Source organism: Xyrauchen texanus, chromosome 14, assembly GCF_025860055.1.
Source record: "Xyrauchen texanus isolate HMW12.3.18 chromosome 14, RBS_HiC_50CHRs, whole genome shotgun sequence".
In the NCBI taxonomy this organism is placed as follows: domain Eukaryota; kingdom Metazoa; phylum Chordata; class Actinopteri; order Cypriniformes; family Catostomidae; genus Xyrauchen; species Xyrauchen texanus.
Genome location: NC_068289.1, coordinates 14,513,841 through 14,540,535, shown reverse-complemented (window position 1 = coordinate 14,540,535; position 26,695 = coordinate 14,513,841). Strand labels below are relative to the sequence as shown.

At 38.2% G+C, this 26,695-nt stretch overlaps 2 protein-coding genes across 3 annotated transcripts; one reads left to right on the top strand and one right to left on the bottom strand.

Annotated features, from left to right (window-relative positions):
- Positions 1-19,921, top strand: LOC127655295 (high affinity cGMP-specific 3',5'-cyclic phosphodiesterase 9A-like). Of its 2 annotated transcripts, XM_052143022.1 has the most exons (17): positions 1-40; positions 866-909; positions 3,574-3,628; positions 3,771-3,841; positions 10,415-10,499; positions 10,892-10,952; positions 12,169-12,243; positions 13,924-14,010; positions 14,292-14,396; positions 15,116-15,198; positions 16,595-16,751; positions 16,831-16,944; positions 17,051-17,155; positions 19,249-19,377; positions 19,473-19,556; positions 19,639-19,692; positions 19,785-19,921. In XM_052143022.1, exons 1-17 carry the CDS (start codon positions 21-23, stop codon positions 19,797-19,799), a joined length of 1,344 nt encoding a protein of 447 aa, XP_051998982.1. In that variant the 5' UTR covers positions 1-20; the 3' UTR covers positions 19,800-19,921. The 2 variants fall into 2 exon arrangements, with proteins under 2 accessions (XP_051998982.1, XP_051998983.1); XM_052143023.1 differs by lacking the exon at positions 1-40 and having other exon boundaries at positions 733-909; positions 19,461-19,556.
- Positions 19,810-26,659, bottom strand: LOC127655296 (tRNA (guanine-N(7)-)-methyltransferase non-catalytic subunit wdr4-like). The gene is made up of 11 exons (XM_052143024.1): positions 26,561-26,659; positions 26,267-26,335; positions 26,004-26,150; positions 25,328-25,484; positions 24,998-25,110; positions 24,854-24,914; positions 24,659-24,763; positions 24,248-24,312; positions 22,435-22,621; positions 22,278-22,350; positions 19,810-20,866 (listed from the first exon to the last, which is right to left on the bottom strand). Exons 1-11 carry the CDS (start codon positions 26,641-26,643, stop codon positions 20,673-20,675), a joined length of 1,254 nt encoding a protein of 417 aa, XP_051998984.1. The 5' UTR covers positions 26,644-26,659; the 3' UTR covers positions 19,810-20,672.
- Between the last annotated feature and the right edge of the window lie 36 nt (positions 26,660-26,695).

The window sequence follows — 26,695 nt, the reverse complement described above, 5'->3', positions numbered from 1 at the left end:
TGGTCTCCATCGACCCTACGATGCCAAACAACTCAGAGAGGTAACACTGCCCTATCCAATCTATACACATACACATTCATAAAGGTGTATGCCTAAACAACATATAATTTGGTCACAATCTCTTTTCAAACTGATGTAGTAATAAATATTTATCATAGATAAGAGGTTATAAATACAAACAACTGCTAATTTTATTACCTTTTATCGACTTCTGTCTACAGATTAACTCTGAAAGGTTACTGAAGTATAATAGAATTGACTCTATTTGTTTTTAAATGTATATTTATAATGTCCAGACTCCACTTTAAACCACTTAGAGCAGTGATTCTCAACTGGTGGGTCGTGGGTTGCTTTGCCACTTGATGGCCAATGTAAAATCTGGGTCCGGAATCATAAATTGAGAACCACTGCTTTAGAGCATTTGAACTCTCTTAGAAGTCCCTATGTTATTAATAAAAACCTTAAAAAAAAAAAAACAGAGGACACACGTTAAACAAAAAGAAACTGTCAAAGCATTCTGAGGTAAGAAGCCTAAATAAAGTAGCCTACTGTCTGTGCCTTATCTGTGGGGTTTATACAGCTCTGCCTACAAAACAAACAATGGATGTCGGCCAGATAAAAATAAAGGGGAAGTTACTCTTGAAAAGCAGAGTCTAAGGGTGCCAATTTACTGTTAAAGATACATATATCACAATCGATTGCCAGGAGTAGACATCTTGGATAGTAATTTTTCAGATAACTGCGGCACTCTTGAGGAGTGACTGGAATTAAGTGGGAGCTGATGATCAGTTAGGGAGAGGGGACGTATTTTAGTGTGGTGCCAGCTGCTTTGTAACTGCATTTGTGTGTCCTGGTGTTTTTGAAGGTCGCCATATAAAGTGGTGCCCAGAAAGGGTGGACAACTTGCAGGTAAGTGTCTGATGTTCTTTACTTTTTAATGATCTCAAACATATTACCCTAAATGTTTATCGACAGTGGCCCCCAAAAAAGTATTTATGTCTGCATACTTTATAGGGCCACTGTATAATCAAGATAAATGTTTCACATGTAAAATGCTCTGCTTCAACAGAAAGTGAAATATGAAAAAAATGAACTGGATTTATTGTGAAGACTGAAATAGGAATTCACGACTGAAGTGATCACTCATATCTACTTAAATCTCCATAAATGGAGTGTGCAGAGGACTGCATGTGTGTAGAAGAGCAACTCCATTTATCACTGTGGGAACACTTACATGTGTGTACTTGGGATGGATTGCAGTCTTACCAAAGCTGTCTCACTTATCCTGAGCTGATAAATTATTATAACAAACTTTTTATTAATTACAAAGCAAATTCTGCTACACAACTTCTTTTTGTACAGGCTCTCTGACTCATATTCATCCTCTTTCTCTTTGATAGTAGATTTATTGTTAATGTCATGTAGTTTTCCTTATTTCCAGTGGAATGCTACATACTAAATACTGCACAGCAAACAATGCATACTGCCTACTATTAAGGTACACTCAGTAAGTTTTTGTTAATATTGCCTTAGACTTACAATGACTGACACCTAGTGGCCTGGATGCAGCATCATTCAAGCACAATAGTTTTCAGTTACAGATGCATATTTAAAAATTCACAGGTGACCCTTCGCTAAGTGAATGTATAGGTGTCCTCACTGATGTTCTTCATTCTCATTTGGGAATGAGGAATGACAGTCCATAGTACGCTCTTTTGACATTTATTTAAAGTTTTTTAAAGAAAGAAAAATACTGCATGTATCCTCTCTGTGTACCTCGTGTCACTGTTACAGGTTACCCAGCAACATCATGTTTTGAATTTTTTGATAATTTTGATAAAATCCCACTTAAAACTACTCAAATGCACATTACTCCCATAGGCTCTCATTGGAAAATAGCAAACGTGTGTCAGAGTAATGGCGTCCTGGAAACAGTTGCTACAACAGGATTGGTCAGAAACGCTTTAAGGCGGGGCTTAGAGAAGGGTCAATTCACAGTCAGCCATGATGACTTTAATCAATGAGTGAAAGTGTCAAATAACAGGACGATTACTGAGATTAAGCTAGTCATGTGATTCTAACATGGCAGCCCCCATGAGGAGGTCCTCTCCATTTAGAGTAAAACAGCATTTAGTAGATTACTGATATGCCTGGGGTCTTCATCTCTTGTGAGTGGTCATGATTTTACACATATTTTTCAAAATTGCAATACTGCCGTAAGCTAATTTTTTCATGGAAAGGTTTGCAAATAATTTTCCTACTCCCTGAAAGATGTTAATGACAACTCTAGACTCTGTAAACAGTAAACAAAAATGTGTCCATGGGCTGCAGACAATGACTCTTTCTGCCTGTCAATAATTATTCGCGTTCTCATAGTATTGTAGTTGCAGCAAATTATTGAAACTTAAAGGCAATTTTATACCATGTTGCTCTGAACAGTTGTCAGTTGAGGGCGCTATTTTACTGCTGTTGTTTTTGAACAACTTTTCTGCTCAATATCGGTCTCAATAAAGCTAATTTATATCTTTGGAGTGCAGGTTTTGGAAAGGGGGCATTTAAGGTGTTTGCATGTCCACACATGTCTGCATAATCGGTATAAGATTGTGCATGTAAATTCACTAAATGTTTCAAGCAGTACACTGTTCTCACAGTGAAATCAGAAACAGTAGGTTGACATTTCTTTAGCAATAGGTTGTCTTTTCTTTTGCTAAAATCAGTCAAACACCCAACCCAAACACCATACTTAAACCTAACCATCAGTGGAGTAAAATGTAATGTTAGAGTGAAAAATGGCAAAACGGAGATACAGTATTTAGTCAAAATAGAGATAAAAGCCATGGCTATAATTATTTTGAGTTCATTCATCACACTGGAAATGGAAGGTCAAGTTCAGCGCATCACATTGTGGGGATACAATGTTCTGTTCTGTAGAGTGTGATCTGTTATATACTGCAAATTTGAGCAGATGAAGTAGGCTATCCAGGTACAACTGTATATGCATACTAAAAATATGCATACTATGCATACTAAATACTTCAGAAATAGTAAGAACATACAGTGGCCATAACCTTTGAGTTTAGCTGTGGGTGGAGTTTAAGTTGATTGTAACCTCTGACCTGTGTGAAGTGATTTGGGGATAATGAGAGGGAGAGAGAGAGAGAGAGAGAGAGAGAGAGAGAGAGAGAGAGAGAGAGATTTACAATGACAGCCATCCAATAGGGAGTCTTTTTGTCCCAGGCTCTTTTATTGGGCTCTTGGGCTGAACATTGTTAAAGACAATCAGTGAAGCTGCATTTGACAAGTAAGTTTCATTCTATAAAATTGTAAGTGACCAATTAACACACAAGATCATTTAAGTAATCACAGTTTCTCTGAGACCAGAGCAGGTGAGATTGGCAAGAAAACTGTAATTCTTTATATTTATCTTTTCTTCCTTCTGACTGTACTGTTTATTGCAAGATGCTTAATTTGTTCTGCATTTTCATCACTTAATATATCATACTGAATTTATGATATACTTGTACATCAGTGTTCGAACATGATTTAGGATGCTGATTGTTTGTCATCTCTCAGATAAAGAAGAGCTCTTCCAGAATGTGTTGACCCAGGTGGCTGAGCAGTTCTCCAGGTATTGTCACTGTCTCTGATTCTGTATTTCGTACTCAATTACTCAGCTTATTCATAATGACCTTCTTTTGAATGAATGGATGAATGATTTCTTTGTGCTTTTCTCTCCATCTGCATTGGTCTGCCTCCCCGTTCTCCCCAAGGGCATTTCAAATCAACGAACTGAAGACTGAAGTGACAAATCGCTTGGCTATGCTGGAGAAGAGAGTGGAGTGTAAGTTTTAAACTGTTCTCATTCAATATTTTTTCTCGTTTATTGTTAATGGACCATGTGCTTGCTCAAATCAAGGGGCTTGGATGCTGCTGTTCAAATCTGCAGACAGTGAATCATTCATTTTCTTGGGCATTCAACAAAAGCAGTGCATTATACGTGAAGTTAAAGTGCACCAAATATAGAATGTTATTTCTTTGAAGGCAAACATTTAGACATGAGGAAGTAAAAAAGTTAGTGTTTGATTTATGTAACTGGCTTGTTTTGTTTATGTAAGAAGCCTTCAATACCACAGCTGATAATTCACATAGCCAGTGACACGTATTTATTGTGCACTATATCCTATATGATTTATCGTAACAGCAAATGTTCATGTTGTTTACATATATCACTGTGTATACATTAGACCTGTTTTTAACGGACTGTTCTTAGTTGTCATGATTGGAGTCTAAGCACTGTTGTGCACCTTGAGTCCAGTGTTGTTTTTAGATACATAGCTTTTGACACACTCACTCTAATGGAGATGTTCAAGAAGGTTCACTATGCAGATATATGTAACGATGACAACAGCATCCAGAAAATATTTAGGTGAATCTAATAAAATCAATTCCATGGTTGCACTTCTAAAGTCTAAATAAATAAATAGACAAACAAACAATCAAATAAATAAATAATCATGTTTTTATATATATATGTGTGTGTGTGTGTGTGTGTATATATATATATATATATATATATATATATACATATATATATATATATATATATATATATATATATATATACATATGTATACATATACATATGTATATATATGTATATGTGTGTGTGTGTGTGTGTGTGCATATGTCATGTTCATTGTTGTCTTTTGTTTTTGTGCTCTTATGTTGAAGTTTAGTTTAGTTCCTGTTTCCTGTTTGGTTTTTGTAGTCCTTTTGTAGTTTTATTTCATGATTGGTTTTCCCCTGATTAGTTCTCATTCACTGATTGTTTCCCCAGGTGTTCCTCATTCCCTTGTTTGTTCCTTTGTGTATTTAAGCCCTTAGTTTTCTTGTTTGCTTTGTTAGTTCTTGCATGTTTTGGTATGCACTGTGCCAGGTTTTGTGTGTTTTTCTTTATTCTGAGTTTTCTTTGTTAATTAAATAAACTGCTGCACTTAGATCCTCATTCTCTGCCTGCTGTACTTGTGCGCGTGCATACAGTATATATATATATATATATATATATAAATGCATAAATGCTTAGATTTTGCAAAAAATTGCATCTTTCAATTCATCCCTTTAAGAGCACCACAGCCAAAAATAATAAACTCACTCGTTGTTGGAGGACTTGTGGAACATCCTGCCCCATTTGTAGGATGTGTATCTTTAAATAACTTCTGTGACTGTCTGTAGTACGTCTGATTGTCTTCAGTCAGTTATTCAAATGCACAAGACAAGGTTACGAGACATGCCCTCATCCCCCAAAACACGTAAACAAAACACTGTGAACACTGAAAAAAGGGAAAGCAGCTCTATTGAAAATACTAAACCAGTACACTTGAAATCAACTCAATACATTTTTGTTTGACATGAGAACATAATTTTATTGCGTAAAGTCCAAGCGTTATTCAATACAGTCATCAGATATTTATATGATTATATTGCTATGAAGTGTTGAAACTGGTCAGGGGATTCCCAGCATGCTTTGTACATTTTTAAATTAAGTGTTATTTTAAAGTCAAAGTATGTAACTTTTAAATACTTCTATACCAGCTTAATGTGTAGCAACAACTATACTGCCATTCAAAGTAAAAAAAATAAAAAGTACAGAAAGCAAGGGGGCCTGGGTTACACAGCGAGCAAAGACCTGACTACAACCTCTGGAATCATGAGTTCGAATCCAGGGCATGCTGAGTGACTCCAGCCAGGAGTCCTAAGCAACCAAATTGGCTCGGTTGCTAGGGAGGGTAGAGTCACATGGGGTAACCTCCTCGTGGTCACTATAATGTGGTTCTCGCTCTCGGTGGGGTGTGTGGAGTTGTGGATGGATGCCACAGGGAATAGTGTGAAGCCTCCACACGTGCAAGGTCTCCATGGTAATGCACTGAACAAGCCATGTGATAAGATGCACGGATTGACGGTCTCAGACGTGGAGGCAACTGAGATTCGTCCTCCACCACCCGGATTGAGGCAAGTCACTACGCCACCATGCGGACTTAGAGCACATTGGGAATTGGGCATTCCATATTGGGGAGAAAATGGGAGGAAAAACAAATTAAATACAGAAAGCCTATTTTTACAATTCCATTAGTTGTCACAGAAATTACATACTTCAGCCTTAATATATTTTATATGTAAAATGAAACAAGTAGGATTCTTGTTAGTGTTTAATGTGCTGTTGGTATTAGAGGAGTTTCTGTCATGTAAAATTCTTTGGGAGGTTGTTATTGTGGAGAAGAATGGAGCTATTAGGTTGAGGTTGGGTACATTACTACTGAAAACTCAGAGGAAACATCAGTGTAATGACTAATTGGGGATCTGTAAGCTCTCAGCAACAAAAAATACTGTATATAATATGCTAATGTGTTTGTTGCTAGCTAGCAACAATTTGCAAGTTGCAATAGAGATAAACTTTAAGTAAGGTTAACTTAATTAATTTAGGTTTTTGCTACACAAAGTATTTGAGTAGAGCTTACATTTTAATTTCATATTAAAGAAACGAATTTTCACTGTGTGAAACCAATGCCCACAATTGAATTAAGTTAAACCAACAAACAAACACAAATTCAGTGAATTATTCGGTATGAAACCATTCAAATTGAAATTTTGTTTGACTTTTTTTAAATGTTTAAATTTTTTTTGTCCTAAAATTGTCAAGTTAATAATTTTGCATATTGCCTATACAGTTCATGGTAATATTAGTTAATTATTATAGCGATCAAATATAACACAATATTGGGCTGCCACTTGAAGTAAAATGTGGGTCCTGAAACAAAACAATATTGTCACACTATGTGTTGAGAACCATATGTTAGATTTTACAGAATAGAGCAGGAGCAAAAATAGGGACCAAATAATTATTTAAAATTAAATTCAGCAAAATGTTTACTGTTCAGATGGAAAATTTATTTATAAATAATTGATTCATTTAAAGTTTTTGACATAAATGGATTTCATGGTGTGTGTTTTATATGGTTTGGCAAAAAAAATATGCCATGGTAAGGATAAAATTGCCCCTTAAAATCAATTAATTTCTGACACTGCTCCAGAGAGTTGACATCAGCAATTATGAAAAGTAAATAGAAATACCTGTAGACTATCTGGACATTGTAACTTAGTTAGATGACACAGGTGAACGGCTTGTACTCCAGACCAGCGGCACATTTTTTGACAAAAGATGCAAACATTCCAGACAGCAGCAGGTGTAAAATATCCTGTGGCAGTGGAGGCATGCTCAAGCGCCCATCTGGAGAGAGAGAAAGCGTTAAGGGTGCTTGCATCTGAGCTAAATAATGTCTAACATCTGTCTCTAATTCCAGTGAGCATGGGGAGAGCAGCATATAAACGGCCACGTCACCGCCAGATGGGAGAGAGTGAACGACACGAGTGACCAGCAACTGGCATGCCTTACTGAGTGTTGTATTTTTGTTCAAGAATAAGAACGTTCTGAATTTCATTCTTGCTATTTGACGTCAAGCACCCCACGTGGGCACCGCCCATATAGCAGCTCGAACGGGGAAAACCCAGTGGAGGCTTGCGGGACCTCTCGTACTGCAAATACCAGGGGTTGAGCCATTTATCCCAATTTCTAGCATCCTCATGCACAAACTTACAAATCATGTTCTTAAGGGTTTTATTAAATCGCTCCACCAGGCCATCTGTCTGCGGATGGTAAATGCTGGTGCGAATTTACTTAATGCCCAATAAATCTTAAAACTTACTTAGTGTCCGTGACATAAAAGTTGTGCCCTGATCGGTGAGGATTTCTTTCGGAATCCCCTCCCGGGAGATTATTTTGAAGAGTGCATCCATAACACTACATGCTGAGATGCTGTGCAGAGGCAATGCTTCCAGATATCGCATTGCAAAATCCACTAGGACTAATACATAGCGATTTCCGCATACTGTCCACTCTAATGACCTGATGAGGTCCATACCAATTCTCTCGATTAGAGGAAGCACAAAGAGGGGCCGCAGACTCTCCCACACTCACGTCATCTTAACGTGGAGCCAATGAAGGCAGCCCCGACTCCACCTCCCCTGCAAGAGCATCGCACATTTCACATCTCGACACTTTGGTGCAGGATCCATCTGTGCATCTTCCCTTTAATATGTTTCTGAATTCAGACCAATTAGTCCCCAAAATCAGCGGATGGATGAGGTGGGAACTAACCGCAGCCTCCACTCTATGTTTTGTTCCCCGGAATTTAATCACCAGGGTCACCATAGGGTATTTGTGAATATCCCCATGCACACACTTCACCCTCACCGTTTTAGCTGTGTCCAATGCCTCGTGCTGAACCAAGCATTGGTGGACCATGGTTTGATTACAACCTGTGTCCACCAATGCTTGGTGAGTACCCCCCTTGATCCTTACCGGTATCAGGTATGCTCCGGGCCAGTCGGGGGCAGTCTGCATGGTGTCGGGGATCCGGACCACTGTCCCCAGCTCCATCACAGGGCATTGATCCTGGAAGTGTCCCGGATCCCCACAACCCCAGCAGGCTGGCCCAGATGCCACGCCTGCACCTGCATCTGCATCTGCAGACACTTCCACCTAAGGGGGAAGAGCGGCGGGGAACTGTAGAGGCAGGAGGTGTCCACCAGCTCGCATGGAGAACTGGCCTCGGAGGCAGAGCTCCTCCTCCATGGGGCAGGAACAGGCTTTGGGGAGAGAGCAGAGTGAGAGGGAAGGGGAAACACACAAGGGTAGGGGAGAGAGAGAGAGAGAGAGAGAGAGAGAGAGAGAGAGAGAGAGAGAGGGCCCTCGGGTACGCCACCATATGGTCCTCCACGAGTTGGACAGCTTCCTCCAGCGATGCTGGGCGGTGGCACTGGACCCATTCCACAGTTCCTTTTAGCAGACGAAGGATTAGCTGCCCCAGTACCACCGGGTAGGAGATGGAGAGCAGTGAATCAGTCAAGTAAGGCTCATTATTTCTCTGCCTTCAACACTGCGTGGACTTTTCTAGGTACTTTTCTCAGTTCAGTCAGATCAGTGTAACACAAACTTTGTCAACATAAACTTCTCTGAGTCTTCAGCTTCACAACAAATTACAACACTCAGTAAGACACGCCAGTCGCTGGTCTCTCGTGTCATTCTCAATCTCCCATCTCTCCCCATGCTCAATGGATTTATGGCACTTTTCCACTGCACGTTACAGTTTGACTCGTCTCAACTCTACTCACTTTACATTTCTGAGCTTGCATTTCCACTGCTGTTTAGTGCCTCCTCAGCATGGGTGGGATTATAGGCTGATCGTCATAGTTGCGCTGTCACTACTGCTGTGACATCATCTTAAACACGACACAAACTGACCAAAACAATAACACAACTGCTAGCTGTTAGCCACTAGCTCATTGTGCTGCATAAAGCAGTTGTTGCATGGTGATTTTACAAAAGTGTAACAGTTAAATTGACCTGGTTGTTTTAAAAGCAAGCTTCCAGTAGCTGGTCAACTAAATAAAGTGAAGCTTTCAAGCAGAGTATAGAGTTAACATAACAAAACGTACCATCCTCCACCGTGGCTGAGTCCAGGGCACTCTCCCTCCCATTGCTCGCTGGTTTAGATAGCATCCATTTGGATGAACCACTTCCACTTTTCCTTGAAGTGACTACACTTTTAAGTTTTTTTTTTACTTTTTTACACCGGACCACTGTTGGTAGGTCCGGTGGTAGCCGTGTGCGGCAACAGCTGAGACACTTACTCAGAGACTTTTTCGTTCTCTAATCGCTAACAAGTGGACCGTCTGCACCTTGTTTATTGACCACGGAGTGGTTTTGCGCACAGCCATTTCTTTTTTTACAATTCGAAAGTCGAATTAAAAAATGATACTGCTATCACTGTTACTAACTTTAAAACTAGCGGGTTGGTGTTGGAAATCCAGTTGCGCTGGTAGTGACGCTTCTCCCTGACCAATCAGTGATCTGCAGGATTTTTACGTCACATTTAGTATCGGCTTGGCTCGCTTGGAACCTCGACTGAGGTGGTACTAAAACAATCAGGTACCAGGTACTATCCACAGTGGAAAACCCCAAAAAAGCGAGCAGAGTTGAGTCGAGTTGTACCGTGCAGTGGAAAAGCCCCATTAGAAACATGCGTTAGACATAATTTAGCTCAGGTGCAAGCACTGTTACCGTTTTCTCTCTCTCTGGACGGGCGCTCGACCACGCCTCCGCTGCCACATATCCCTTTGCTGCAATGGTTCAAAAATCATATCCTGGATATGTGTGTAGGGAAAAGTGTACAGGAAAACTCTGTGGGTATGCAGCCATAAATGTTATCATCTCATTTCCATATCATATTTGTATTTGGCTCACTTTAAATATGTCATACTCCTATTCATGAATTTCTTTTCCATTATGTCACCTCAGTGGAGGGTATGAAGGTGGTGGAGATAGAGAAATGTTGTAGTGACATAAAGAAGCTGCGAGAGGAGATGGCCTCAAGGAACAACAGGTCAGTCACCTTATTGCTCTTTCTTTTCTTTTTTTTATACAGATTAAATGGTAATATCAGTGCTTTTTTAAGAGGATGTAATTTTAGCGCCACTAGCGTCAATAAACTGAATAGCAAAAAAACAGTTTAACTGTTTTCAAACAGGTTTCCCAAACTCTCCCTTTGTCTACCATTGGTTAGGTAAATAGAAAGTCTCAACCCAAACTCATGCCATTGGTTGAGCCAGTGATTTGATAATGCCATAGAGCCACTCTGTTTAAAGTTGTATATCTACATTAAGCTGTGATAAAAGAAAGTATTGTAACATCAAAACATTTTGAGTCAATGTGAAATGCTGTTTGCAACCCATTTAACTTCCAAAATCTAGCATGTTTCTGAATTAAACTTTGCAGTAGTTTCCTAGATGACAACAAGAAGCTAACTCCTCGCAGAGATGTGCCTTCATACCCAAAGGTAAAAAGGGAAATTTGTAAAAGTGTTTGTAATTTTTTTGCTTTTTATTTTTATATACTCAGTGTGTGCTCTAATATTAAATGTAGGACAGCATATACAGACAGTGAATGTTCATTTTAGTGTTTTTCCTATTGGGAAGTAAAATGAGTAAAGCTTTTGAAGGATAGTTCAACCAAAAAATAAAATTGAATCATTATTTACTTGTCCTCATGTAGTTCCAAAATCGTATGCTGCTGTTTTTGTTCGTGGTACACAAAAGGAGACATTTTAAAGAGTCTTTACACAACTCTTTTCCATACAACAGCAGTTCGTAGTGGTCACATCTATCAAGCTCTGAAAAAGCACAATAAAAACACAATATGGGTAATATGTACGAATTCCAAGTCTTTGTGTGAGTAATCTTTCCTTCGACTGTAGCTACCAAATCCAATGATGTAGGTGGAACGTCACTGACACCAGACCTTGTTGGTTTTCACATGTCTCATGACCAAACGTTATTGAAGTCAAAACCTGTTGCAACATGTCCAATAGCACCATATTTTATTTGAGAGCAGCAGAGGACAAGATTTTCAGTGAACAATGACTTAAATTCCTGTCTGTTTGTCACACAAAGCTATCGTGTAGCTTCAGAAGACTTGACATAAAGTTCACAAGTCATAGAGATTACGTTTATGGTGCTTTTATTGCGTTTGTTTGTCCATTTTGGAGCTGGACAGACGTGATCACAATAAATTGTAGGTGTATGGAAAGGAGCTGTATTATGTTCTCAAAAATAACTGTATACAAGTTTGGAGTGACATGAGGGTGCGTAAACAATGATTTTTCATCTATATTTAGAATCTTTTTCTTGTTTGAATTGTTCTTTTAACGATAAGTGTGAAAAGTACTCAATATCCAGACATTCCACATGTTTTGTGGAAGTATAACTGCTTTATAACTGCTTTATAGCATGTTCAACATTGATGAGTGATTAAATGTACGTAATGGCCACAGCCAGGCGTTGGTTATCGGGGGTTAACTGGGAGCTCTGTCGCCTGCAGTACATGCTCTCCCAGCAAACAATAGATGCCCTCAGAAAACCCACCTTTGACGCCTGGCTGTGGGAATCCAACGAGGTAAGAGTCTAACACGGCACTGTTCTATCTTTCTCCTCTTCTCCCTTCCCTGTTTTCTTTCTTCTGCTTCTGCTGCTTGTGTGTTTGTGGGGCTTATGTAGTATCACCTCTCCCAGGAGACAGTAGAAGCTTTGAGGCAGCCAATCTTCGATGTGTGGCAATGGGAACCTAATGAGGTGAGGATTGGCTGAATTCAAGTTGTTCTATGGACTAGTGGTGCTCAACTGGTTTTGCTATTGGATATCAAATGGCAACCCAACATTAAGGTCAACACAAAGCATGTTTATCCTAGTAGCAAGTGTAGACCGACAAAATTAGCAGGAAGTGTTTTCTGCTCACATTTAAAAATTGATAAGCCTATTTGTTTTGCAATTCAAACTATGCATGATAATAAGGTTTGTTGAAATTCCTTGCAACTAACCTATCAGAACAGAACTAGGTCAGCCCATTTTTAGGTCATGACCCACCAGTTGAGAGCCACTACTGTATAATAGCTAAGTTGTACAAATGCTGCACTCTCAGAAAAAAAGTACTGTTATTGTGCAAAGCCATCACTGTGGTGGTACCCTTGTTTGGGTACATATTTGTACCCTTAAAGCCTAGGTATACTTCCATTTTGATGTGAACACTCAGCGTCTGCGTATAGTTGAATGCGAGCCTGTGTGGTAATGGGAACCTAATGAAGTGAGGATTGGCTGAATTCAAGTTGTTCTATGGGCCAGTGGTTCTCAACTGGTTTTGCTATTGGATATCAAATGGCAACCCAACATTAAGGTCAGCACAAAGCATGTTTATCCTAGTAGCAAGTGTCAGTGACAAAATTAGCAAGAAGTGTTTTCTGCTCACATTTAAAAATTGATAAGCCTATTTGTTTTGCAATTCAAACTATGCATGATAATAAGGTTTGTTGAAATTCCTTGCAACTAACCTATCAGAACAGAACTAGGTCAGCCTATTTTTAGGTCATGACCCACCAGTTCAGAGCCACTACTGTATAATAGTTAGGTTGTACAAATGCTGCACTCTCAGAAAAAAGTACTGTTAAGGTGCAAATCCATCACAGCGGTGGTACCCTTGTTTTGGGTACATATTTGTACCCTTAAAGCCTAGGTATACTTCCATTTTGATGTGAACACTCAGCATCTGCGTACAGCTGAATGTGAGCCTGTCAAAGTATACTCCATATAAGGTGTGCTACAACTGCTATGAATCACCAGACTTTCTCTTCAGGAGTTAAGACCCTTCAAGATGTCTTTATATTTCTTCAGACTCGAGTCATAGACAAATACAGATTATCCTTGCACCTGCGCTCTTGAATTGCACATCCACTGTTGTTGTTTTTTCCTTCATCTTCTTCTAGTGTTTCTTCATGACAGCAATGGCTCAAATGTGAGTTTTGCCACCTTGTGGACCCACTTGTTAGTGCAAATAATGGGCTGTGCACGCTCAGTGTTCAAGCATACTACTGATGATGAGATTTGCATCACGCTTCCTGTATGTGGATATCAGCGTATACTTTGGGTTATCTATACCCTAGAAGAACCAAAAATTTGAATGTAACTTTAAAGGTACACAATAGGTCTTTAGGGTTCAGTTATACATTTAAAAAATGTCCCCTTGAGAGTATCAATCCAGTGATGGCCCTTGTACCTTCCACTGTACATTTTGTCTGAGAGTCTGATGTATCAGAAAGGTTGCTTAAGATGCCAAATATACCAAATGTTCTATACAAATATGCATAAATATTTATACCAAAATGTCATAACTCGTGCATTTCAAGGTGATGCACGTGAGACATTTGGTCATAATTATTAGCTTGAAGCAACTGTTGACAATCAAATTTTTTGTACTTAAAGATGCTGAGTTGTTTGGAGCACATGTACCATGATCTGGGGCTGGTAAAGGACTTTAATATCAACCCAATTACATTGAAAAGATGGCTGGTAAGCAATCTATAGCTATTTATAATAATATAATACTAGAGCAATAGAGTTTGTTTCATATATAGAGATTTTTACATTTTCATAATGCAAGCATGCTACAATGCTTGTTTATCATGAGTGTTTTAAGCATATTGCTATTTGATTTCTAAAGTGTTTCTAAACAGTTTGAGTTATTTTAATACTAAGGTTTAGGTGTTATGGATAACAAGCAATAGTAATGGTGATAGCAAGCACCATATATAGCAATAATGTTTATAATTTGCCTCTCTGTCCCCTATCAGCTCTGCATTCATGACAATTACAGGACCAATCCTTTTCATAATTTCCGCCACTGCTTCTGCGTCACACAGATGATGTATAGCATGATCTATCTCTGCAACCTACAGGTATAGAAACTTTTATTGACATACTATTCTGTATTAAAATATGGAAAACATTTGTTGTGACACTTCTTACATCAATGAATATTTCTCAGGGTATGTTTATGTATATATATATATATATATATATATATATATATATATATATATATATATAAAAAAAATCAATGTATCTATTCATCTTTTGTGACAACTTGCCTCAATAAGGGCTCCAACTATATAGGGTTGTACACAATATATATTGTAAGTTATCATAACCTTATGTATGTCAGCATATGTTAGGCTTTCCAGCAAAATATAAACATTAAAACAATTCATGAAGCAGTAAAAATGTCAAAGAAATATCACACGTCTGCTTTATATAGCCATCTGTTTCTTTTCCCCAGGAAAGTTTGAGAAGCAGCGCTTGATTTAAGAGTGGGAGGTGAATGAAAGAAAGTGATTGGCATGGAAAGAGAAAAAGGATGATAAATGAGTGATGAATGCGGGTGTAAAAGCAATTTCAACCTCTCACCCTCCTTTCTGTGCTGCGCTTGCCATTGACCTGTGTTAAGAGTTAATTGGATTAATTATCCCAGTTAGTACAGGCCGAGCTATTTTAGGCCAAATGAATTACTCCAATTTACCCATATAGGAGAGCTGGAAAACACATGATAACCCTGCCTCACTGCCATTGTCAACACACACAAACACGCATATTTATAGAAAGATTCTGTGTTTTTCAGGAAAAGTTAACACGAGTAGATATTCTTATTTTGATGACTGCAGCTGTGTGTCATGACCTGGATCATCCTGGGTACAACAATACGTAAGAGCCTCATATTCATTAACATATACACTCTCATCACCAATCTCTTTTCAACAGGGTTGGGTAAAATTTCAGAATTTAAAAATGGTCTCCCTCTCAATTCATGAGTTGGAATTTGAATTGGACACAGTCCACAGGATGTTACATTTAAATTGGAATTATAAAAAACAATGATTGTTAACCCTTGAGCATTGTTCATTTGTAAAACACACTTAAGTTATTCCCACGAGCATTGACCTGAACATTCAAATGTAATAATATTTTATTTTTTAAATGTACAATTAAAAAAAAAAAAAAGTAAAGTTGCTAATTGTAGATGGCTTCAGTGCTGCATGCAACAATGTTGTAACAAACAGTATTTCATTTCTAGCTATTATCACAAGTAATGCATTGGATAAACTGTATATTTAGACATTATAAAAAACAATTACTTGTCAAATTGTAGCATATTTTTTTTTAAACCACATTTGTTGAAGTGCCATATTTTTTTAATTATGCTCCAATATGCGGTCAGACCTCAGCATGCTGCCAAAGTCAAATATGATTGTGCTACAAAGAAAAGGCAGAGTATTTTGCTACCTGTAATTTATTGCAAACATCAGAATTATATCAGTAACTTTGTCACACAGGGGTCAGACTCATTTGTTATTTGTGGACAGGTTTGTCTACACTTGTGAGGGCCAAACATCTCCATAAGTAAAAATAAAAAAGGCTCCTTAATGCATCAGATGATGCTGATCTTCAAATCTAGTGATGTGCAAATGTTTGTGTGTTGGTTACGTTTAGGGGCAGAGTTGGGAAATAGAAAATAACATTAGCATGAAGTCAATGAGATGACCTCATTAATATAGTCAAACAAACCTGCGTGTGTGTTATCTGCATTGTGGATGTTTTACAGTCTCAGCCATTCATTTATGTCAGAATTTTGACCCGAACAATACAAGTGTCGCTTTTTTTATGACCACTTAGACTTTCCGAATCAAGCCCAGATTATTAAGTGGAGGGAAAGTCACCAAATCTTGAACCACTCAGATAAAGGATACCATTTTTATTAGAGAAACTAAATTGAAATGGATAAAAAGTGACCCGAACAATACATGACGGTTTATTATGATCAAATGTTTTTGGAAATACTCCATATGTTGTGTGTGATAACATGTTCATGGGTTAAACTAAACAATAAAAGGATGACTCTTGAATTATTATTGAAAATGACACTAACAGCAGTTTTTATTCCATTTTCATTCTACTAAAATTTAAATTCGAAATTTCAAATCACCATCCTGATTGCTACCACAATTCAAATTAGAACTGAATATGAATTTAAAAGGCATTCTGTAGCATTAATTGTAAATTGTGCACAACCCTGCTTTTCAATCCCCTCGCTAATTTGCAGGTATCAGATTAATGCACGCACAGAGCTGGCTGTGAGATACAATGACATCTCTCCTCTGGAGAACCACCACTGCGCTGTGGCCTTCCAAATATCCTCTCAGCCAGACTGCAACATCTTTGCCAACTTTGATGCAGAAGCCTTTATGCAGATCCGTCAGGTATACCTCATGCTAATTAAACTGAGCTGTGTGCACACACATGTATTTGCACATTAGTTAAGGATTTGGTATTTTACAGGGAACTATTACTCTGATCCTGGCCACAGATATGGCTCGACATGGAGAGATTTTGGACTCTTTCAAACTTAAAGTGGATAACTTCGACTACACTAATGAGGAGCATGTTAATTGTGTGAGCTTTCCTGGCACTTACATAGAAACATTTCATAATGGACAATGTTTTTTGATTATACATTACATTTTGCCTACTTATAAAGGTAATTTGTATTCCCTCACAGCTAAAGATGGTGCTGATTAAATGCTGTGACATCTCTAATGAGGTTCGACCAATGGAGGTTGCGGAGCCCTGGGTGGATTGCTTGCTGGAGGAGTACTTCATGCAGGTAAATTGTAAATCTATTCTGCATCAGTGTTACAATTATGTTGGGATTTTTAGTTAAAGCAATAGTTCACCCAAAATGAAAATTCTGTCAACATTTACTCACAATCATGCGGTTCCAAACCTGTGTGACGGTTTTCTGTGGAACACAAAGGTAAACTTTTAAAGAATATCCGGTGTTCCAAAACACTTTGTGTTATGCTAGATTCCATGCTATTGTATGGCTTTAGAAAAATTCTGTGTTCAGCATATGGACCTTTTTTGAGATTTTTATAGTTCTTTTTTAAATCAGCTTGGAGCTTGTTAGCCTCAGTCCCCATTCACTTTTATTACATTGCATCCGGAAAGTATTCACAGCTCTTCACTTTTTCCACATTTTGTTATGTTATAGCCCTATTCCAAAATTGATAAAATCATTATTTTCCTCTAAATTCTACAAACAATACCCCATAATGACAACATGAAAGAAGTTTGTTTGAAAACTTTGCAAATTTACTAAAAATATAAAAACTCAAAATCACATAAGTATTCACAGCCTTTGCTCAATACTTTGTTGAAGTACCTTTGGCACCAATTACAGCCTCAAGTCTTTGAGTATGATGCTGCAAGCTTGGCACACCTATTTTTGGGCAGTTTCTCCCATTCTTCTTTGCAGGACCTCTCAAGCTCCATCAGGTTGGATGGAGAGCGTCGGTGCACAGCCATTTTCAGATCTCTCCAGAGATGTTCAATCGGGTTCAAGTTTGGGCTCTGGCTGGGCCACTCAAGAACATTCAGTTTTTGTTGTCCCGTAGCCACTCCATTGTCATTTTAGCTGTGTACTTACGGTCTTAGACGTAGATTAACCGTCGCCCCAGTCTGAGGTCCAGAGCGCTCTGGAGCAGGTTTTCAACAAGAATGTCTCTGTACATTGCTGCATTAATTTTTCCCTCGATTCTGACTAGTCTCCCAGTTCCTGCCGCTGAAAAACATCTCCAAAGCATGATGCTGCCACCACCATGCTTCACTGTAGGGATGGTATTGGCCAGGTGATGAGCAGTGCCTGGTTTCCTCCAGACATGACGCTTGCCATTCAGACCAAAGTGTTTCTCGTGATCAGAGTCCTTCAGGTGCCTTTTGGCAAACTCCAGGCGGGCTGTCCTTTTACTGAGGAGTGGCATCTGTCTGGCCACTCTACAATACAGGCCTGATTGGTGGAGTGTTGCAGAGATTGTTGTTCTTCTGGATGGTTCTCCCCTCTCCAAAGAGAAATGCTGGAGCTCTGTCAGTGTGACCATCGGGTTCTTGGTCACCTCGGCCCTTCTCCCCCAATCGCTCAGTTTGGCTGGGCAGCCAGCTCTAAGAAGAGTCCCGGTGGTTCCAAATTTCTTCCATTTACAGATGATGGAGGCCACTGTGCTCATTGGGACCTTCAATGCAGCAGAACGTTTTCTGTACCCTTCCCCAGATCTGTGCCTCAATACAATCCTGTCTCAGAGATCTACAGACAATTCCTTGAACTTCATGGCTTGGTTTGTGCTCTGACATGCTCTGTTAACTGTGTGACCTTATATACACAGGTGTGTGCCTTTCCAAATCATGTCCAATCAACTGAATTTACCACAGGTGGACTCCAATCAAGTTGTAGAAACATCTCAAGGATGATCAGTGGAAACAGGATGCATCTGAGCTCAATTCTGAGTGTCATGGCAAAGGCTGTGAATACTTATGTACATGTAATTTATTTCGTTTTTTTATTTGTAATAAATTTGCTAAGATTTCAAACAAACTTCTTTCACATTGTCATTATGGGGTATTGTTTGTAGAATTTTGAGGAAAATAATGAATTGAATCAATATTGGAATAAGGCTGTAACAATAACAAAATGTGGAAAAAGTGAAGCGCTGTGAATACTTTCCGGACGCAACGTATATGGAAAAGAGCAGCCAGCCAAGTCTAAGTGGATTGAAACATGAGAATTTTCATTTCTGGGGGAACTATCCTTCTAAAAGCAATGTTACATGTGTTCAGAGGTATTTAAATCTCTTGATTTGTAATGGCTGGCCTTATCGAATTAATCACAAATGAGTTCCTCCTCTGAATACTCCTCTCAAACAGAGTGATCGAGAGAAGGCAGAAGGTTTACCTGTCGCTCCTTTCATGGACAGAGAAAAAGTGACCAAGCCCACAGCTCAGATTGGCTTCATCAAGTTTGTCCTCATTCCCATTTTTGAGACAGTTATGAAGGTGAATATTAAATGGTTTCAATTGTCACAGAAAGTACAACTCTGGAGGTGGTTTTGCTATTGAATGTTCTCCATGTACTCCAGTTGTTTCCTCAGATTGAGGAGGTAATGGTACAGCCACTTCGAGAATCATGTGACAGATATGAGGAGCTTAAGCAGATAGATGATGCCATGAATGAGGTTAGCAGTAAGTTTTTGTTGTCTTTTTGTAGTTGTTTGCATTACCTACTTCCACCTTATATTTATGATTGTTTTCTTACAGGTGCAGAAAAAGAAAAGTGAAAATTTATCAATGGGAAGAAAAAAAGAAATGAAGGTCCAAAAATTGTGCTGTTAACTACTAAATTGTATCATTGTGGTTTTTATTTATATTACCTTTCAGTAAACCTGGTTTGTTGTTTGTTTCAGCTCAAGTCCTCATAAGAGTTGGAAACATGAGAAGTTTTGGCCATCTTCTGAGAAAATCCAAAGCATCTTTCAGGGAATTGAACCTTGTACAGCTCGGCTTTCAACGCAACAGAGTCCTTTCTAGTGATTGTTTATTTGTGTTGTTTTTATTTGGTTTTGTACAAGTTTGAACATTATACAGGATGTACAGATCTTTAGTCACTTTTATTCTAAAAATAACACTTTAACAACAACTGAAGTCAAGAAGTGTCTCTGTAGTAATACCATATTATGTTCTGGTCCATCCTGTCCTTTGAGGAAACTGTAGCTGCTCAAGAAGTAAAGCCATCACCACAGATCTTAGTCATGATTGATGCCATATTTTATTTGCCAAAAATTAAAATGAGGCTATAAGTGACACATACAATAAGTTGTACTGTCTTCAGATGCTAGAAAATATCTGAAGACTGAAAATGTCATGTCTAATTTTAAGTTTTCCAGTGTTTTTTCTTTTTTTGCAGTGGAAGTTTATGGAAAAAGATATTTTCAATATTTAATTGATTTAATCAATATGAAGGTACATAACAACAGTACAAACCATTGAACAGACTGTTCTATCCCACACAGACTCATTTTTCATATGTGTAAAAGTAAATATGGAGTCTACCCTGACTATTTTGTAACTTCATCAACCGAGTGTGACTCCAAGTATTATGACCTCTAGTGGCCAAAGCATGGTACAGTAAAACGACAATTGAGAGTAGCATAAACTGAAAGGCTTAACTGAATGTAAAACATTTACCAAATTGTATATAATCATTGTCAATTAACAAAAAGTACTGTAGAATAATATAAACATCCCAAAAGAGCTTTTACTGGGTCTATAAGCAGAGGTAAAGGCAGACTCCCTTAGCTTGTGCTTTGAGCCACAGGGCTGCTCTCCTTTTTACATTTTTTCCCACCTACATTGTGTTTAGAGCTATTTGCTGCTCTTTTCTTGCTCTGCTGTTCTAGTCTTTCTTGTTTCTTCTGCAAATAGGATGCCATGTTATCAAAGGTCACCTTATACAGGTGCTTAAACTGACTCTCCAGTCCCACAGAACCTGAGAAGGATGCAGCATAAAAGGAAAAACAGTGTTCAGAAAAAAGGAAACAAACTTTAGATATATTAAAGGGGTCATAAGCATATTTTAACACTTATGTTTATTTTAACGTATAGTTTTTGTTCCATGTTATAATTAATTTTTTCATGACCATTTTCTACCCCTCTTTGACCCTTAAGAGTTAAACAGCCTTTTTATTTTAATTGTATCACTTCTCTATGAACACCCTCATGTGAAATGTGTACAAATGCTGTGCTGCAAGTATTTGTGAGCTATGGGTTTACTGTCCAGTATAGTTTGCAACACCCAATCATTCAACAACAGCATTGCATTTACTCATTTACCCACCCTCATGCCATTCCAGATGTGTATAACTTTCTTCTGCTGAACACAAATATTTATAGAAGAATAAATATATAAGTTTTCCCAGCCTCACCCATCATATCACTTCTGAAAATATGGATTTAACATCTGGAGTCTTATGGATTTCTTTTATGCTGCCTTGGTGTGCTTTTTTGAGCTTCAAAGTTCTGGTCACCATTCACTTGCATTATATGGACCTAAAGAGCTGAAATATTCTTCAATAAATCTTCATCTGTGTTTAGCAGAAGAAAGTCGTATGGCATGAGTAAATTATGAGAGAATTTTTATTTTTGGGTAAACTATTCCTTTAAAGGTGCTGTAAGTGATTTTTCTAATGGAAAGGTATGCAAAAAATGTTCCTACTCCCTGAAAGATATTAATGAAAGAAGTGTCCTGAGATATCTCACCAGTTTCTGTGACAGCTCTAGATTCTGTTAACAGCAAACAAAAATGTGTCCACAGACAATGCAGCTTTCTGCCTATCATCATTTTGCACCTTCTCATAGTGTTGTAGTTGCAGCGAATTATTGAGGCATAATGCATTTTATGTTTATGTTCATAACAGTTGTTAGTTGAGGAAACTATTTTACTACGGTTGTTTATAACAACCATTTTTGCTCTCACCAAATCTCATTTTGGTGTCTTTGGAGTTTGGGAAGAAGGGGTGTGGCTAATTCAAGTGCTCAGTGTCATGGAAATAGAATGGCTGAAATCACTTACAGCACCTTTAAGACCAGACTGAAATTAATAGGGACTTTGTTAAATGTAAATTTCAGCCACTCATTTGGGATCCATCAAAAGTATATGCAAACTGTAGGTGCAAGGTTTGACAGACACATTTTACTCTTATCGTTAGATGTTCTGGTGTTTAGGAACAACATCTATGCTACTTATATTACCTCACTCTGACTGGGTGGGCCAAGTTTCTGTTAAAGCGTTCATGTTCAAAAATGTTATATCTGATATGACCCCTTCAACAAGAATGTGCATTAAATTCAATGTGCATTTTCTTTTTCTGTTTTATAATCACATTTCTAGGACTTCTTACCTTTATAGACATTGGCCTGAGCCTGTAATGCTTCAGTGACCCTCTTCAATTCAGGGGTCTCCGTGTCACACAGCTTTACACAAGCAAAACCAGTCAGTCGAGTCAAGTAAACATCAGTACATCAACACATAGCCACCTAAAAAAATAAAAAGTGTACCTTCCAATGCTGCTCCGAGTGTCGATATAGAAGCACATTAATATCTTCACTCTCCAGCAAGAGCCACAGCTGGTTTTGTGAATCAAAGGTCATGTCCCAGGGGGCTTGAGGAAGAGCTAGTGTCTCAGCATGGTTCAGGCAGCTCTCTATCCCGGAATTCACCAGAAAGATTTGAACAGATGGAAATCTATACAGATGGATATCATATGTTACCCCTTTTGACTTAAACACACACACACAGCCTTGCAAAATTATTCAGACCCCTGACCAATGATCTCATATTTCTAAATTACAGATGGTGCAATGACATTTCATTCTGTTTGATAATTTTATTTAAAAAAAAAACTGGAACTCAAAATCAATAATTGTTAGGTGACATTGGTTTCATTTTGGGGAAATAAATCTCTTGCTTGCATAAGTATTCAACCCCTGCTCTGTGGAAGCTGCCAGGTTACACTGTTGAAAGATATTGCCCCAACGAGGACACAATTACTTTATTACCATTGGCATCTACCTTTGAATCATTAATGTTGCAATCAAATTTTCAGGATAAAAGAAACATTGTTGAAGGATCATTGGTCAGTCTGTGAATCTGAAGGAAATTAGAGACCAAAGAGCATACCACAGAAGTTAGAGATAAAGTAATAAAAACGCATAGATTAGGGAGAGGGTACAAAATAATATCCAAATGTTTGGATATCCCAGTGAGCACAGTTGGGAGCGGAGTAATGGTGCATCAGTGAACATATCAAGAGCACTGCATACTGCTGGCCTGTATGAGAGGGTGGCAAGAAAGAAGCCGCTACTAAAAAAGTACCATCTGAAAGCACATCTGGAGTTTGCCAGAAAGAATGTGAGTGACCCAGCTGTGATGTGGGAGAAGTTTTTGTGGTCAGATGAAACCAAGATAGAGCTTTTTGGCCAAAACTCAAAGCTCTGTGAGACGCAAACCTAACATGCCTCAAGACACACCATCCAAACAGTGAAGTATGGTGGTGGTAGCATCATGCTGTAGGGATACTTCTCATCAGCAGGGACTGGGCATCTTGTTAGAATTGAAGGAAGAATGGATGGAGCAAAATATAGGGAAATACTGCAAGAGAACCTGCTTCAGTCCACTAAAAAACTGAAGCTTACCTTTCAGCATGAAAATGATCCCAAGCTCAAGGCCAAAGCAACATTGGAGTGGCTCAAGAACAAAAAGATAAATGTCCGACAGTGGCCCGATCCAAGTCCTGATCTCAATCCTATTGAGAATCTGTGGCACTATTTGAAAATTGCACTCCACAAGCATTACCCAACCAACCTGAACAACCTGGAGCCAATCTGCTGAGAAGAATAGGCCAAAATCACTTTGTCATTGTGTGCAAAGCTGGTACATATGTAGGTACATAAGACAAAGCAGTTATTGCAGAAAAAGGAGGCTTGACCAAATATTAAAGTGTGGGGTTTGAATACTTATGCAAGCAAGATATTTCAGTTTTGTATTTTTCATAAAAAAATATTTCCCAACAAAAAAAACAATGTCACCTTACAATAATTGATTTATAAGAATTTTTTTAAATAAAATATCAGAGTGAAATTTCAGTGTAACATTTGTAATTCGGAAATATGAGTGAATTGGTCAGGGGTCTGAATACTTTTGCAAGCCACTGTGCGAGTGTGTGTGTGTGTGCGTGTGTAATATATATATATAAATAAATGGTGTGTTTTGGCCTGATCAAATGAATACCACTGTTTAGACAGAATTAAATTTTGAAAAACTATGTTTAAAGAATTACAATGAACATAAATGTTACGAACTAGTACATACTGCTCACACTGGACCGCAATGTGTCGCCCATCTGGTGAGCTGATTATCCTGCTGACAGCAAACCTCTGAGGACAGAAAGATATAGAGTCACAATGGAATTTCTATACTCTAAAACATTATGGCACAAGTAGCTGAGCGAATTGAGAATGATCAAACATGCTCAACATGTAGCATTGGGAAGTCTGATTCAGACAGTTCATTTAAATGGACTGGCTTATTTTACATCATATAATAATGTTATAATGTTGATTACAATCATTTTACAAAATAATACAGTATATCAATTATCTTAATGCTGCTGTTCATCACTATGCTTTCTACTAGCTTTGATCCCCACCATGCCAATTTCTAATTCTGTAAACGTAAATGAGTTTGTGTGTGGATGACTGACCGAATACAAATGCATGGCACCTTTTCAGTGTCTGCATCAGAGTTCTGTAAAATGCCATGTTGCCTCACGTCGACACTCTGTAACCGCCGCCCAGTCTCATAATGCCAGATCTTCATTGTACCATCCTACAAATGAAACCATGTGAGTCCTGCAATGAATTAAAATACAACACTTAAAATTGATATGCCAGTATAAACGCACAACAAAACACTTACCCCTGAACCAGAAAGAAGCCAGTCAGGATGCCCTGTAGGCACAAGCAATGTACTGACAAATCTACATGGGAAAACAAAAAGAAGTTTTAAACTGAAACAACATATGAGGCATAATATCACTTGGCTCCCACAGTCCACACATACTCTCTGTGCCCTAGGCAGAAAGCCTGAATGTTGTAGGGTGCCTGCCGGAAGCTTACTCTGATCTTCTCATCTCTGTCTGCTGTTATGATATACTTATCATCTGGAGAGAGAGCCTGTAAGGGTAAGTCAATTTAAAAATGGGTCATTTCTACTATACAGTACGTTTTAATATGCATATACTGTAAATAAATATTGGATAAAATAGTAAATAGTTACAGAGGTAAATAATATTAGTTTGTTTTCTTTTATCACATTATCAGGTTGTACAGGTCCTTCCTTATAACTGCTTATAATAACCAAACTTCACTTTAATCCAAACTTTATTCTTACCACAGCCAATAACATAGAGACATGTCCCAGCTTCAGCTCTCCTGGTTTTTGTGGCTCCAGAACAGAGAATGAATACACATCACCAGACTTATCAGCCACAAAGACTTCATCTTCAGCCTGAGTAAACACAAGAGACGTGCCTCTCCGCACAACCCACCTACAAGGGGACAATCATAGGCTTGTGTATAAACTTTTGGGAATTTATAATCAAGTAGTTCACTCAAAAATGATAATTCATTATTTACTTTTATGTCATCTCAAACTCGTATGACTTTCTTCCGCAGAACACAAATATATTTTAATGGAGACAGGATGACTGTTTGCCCATACTGAAAATGAATAGTGACCAAATTTTAAATCTCCCAAAAGCACATAAATAAAGCATAAAATGAATCCATATGACACCAGCGGTTTAATCCATGTCTTCTGAAGTGATACGATTTTTACTGTTCATCTTGCCACTGCAGTCTCTAGACACAATCATGATTTCAAGCTCAATTACACCTTCCTAATCCCCGACGCATGCGTAAGTGGAGCTTGAAATCATGATTGTGACACTGAAGTGAGGTATGGGTTTGGAACAACATAAGGGTGAGTAAATGATGATGGAGTTAGAATTTTTGGGTGAACTATTCAACTTGGTTATATAACCTCAGGCATGAGTGTGTGCTGTTACCGTGTACTAATGCACTGCCAGGTTGGCTCAGTACAGAAGAGAACAAGACGTTTGTGATCATCTGTGAGCGCTATGTGCTTCCCAGAGGATGAGACAGCAAACCCAAGAATCCTATCACTGTCTTTCTCCTTTGACCCTCCTTCACTACTGCAATGCACAAATTTGCATAAGTTTATGATGTGCACAATTATTGTAGTTACTGTATCATGTGAACATGAAGTTAGAAATCACACTCGTGTGGAGAAAATATTAAAAAAATGTACCTTTTATTATTTCCCTCAGTTTCCTTTGGTCTCTTCTCGGCTTTGGCGCAGTCGAACACAAATGGCTCACTAATTTAAGAAAATTTGTTTAATTCGAAATCTATCCAAAAGAAGAAATCTATACGTATAAGTATTACATAATGTGCATTTATTACACATAGTTTAAATGCAAAAACGTCATATTATAAATATTCAATGATGATTTATTCAAACGTCACTGCAGAATTATCCCAAACTCCTGAGTATCTGGAAACGAAGCGATAGTTATTAAAAGTCCAAAATATAGCTACTCACCAAGTCTGTTTAAGGTTTACCGAAACTAAAGTACTAGAACAGCTAGAAACAAACCAGTCGCCTTTAGAGCACACTACTGCCATGATTGTTGTTCACGTGTGAGCTGTCAGTCGCATATTTAATACGTCATCAACA

Bases quoted from the DNA above. Each gene is read 5' to 3' on its own strand.
- LOC127655295 (XM_052143022.1), top strand. From the start codon at position 21: ATGCCAAACAACTCAGAGAG. The intron at 910-3,573 runs GTAAGTGTCTGA...GTCATCTCTCAG, and splicing joins AAAGGGTGGACAACTTGCAG to ATAAAGAAGAGCTCTTCCAG. The intron at 19,557-19,638 runs GTTAGCAGTAAG...GTTTTCTTACAG, and splicing joins TAGATGATGCCATGAATGAG to GTGCAGAAAAAGAAAAGTGA.
- LOC127655296 (XM_052143024.1), bottom strand. From the start codon at position 26,643: ATGGCAGTAGTGTGCTCTAAAGGCGACTGGTTTGTTTCTAGCTGTTCT. The intron at 26,336-26,560 runs GTGAGTAGCTAT...TTCTTAAATTAG, and splicing joins GTAAACCTTAAACAGACTTG to TGAGCCATTTGTGTTCGACT. The intron at 24,764-24,853 runs GTAAGTGTTTTG...TTTCATTTGTAG, and splicing joins GGCTTCTTTCTGGTTCAGGG to GATGGTACAATGAAGATCTG.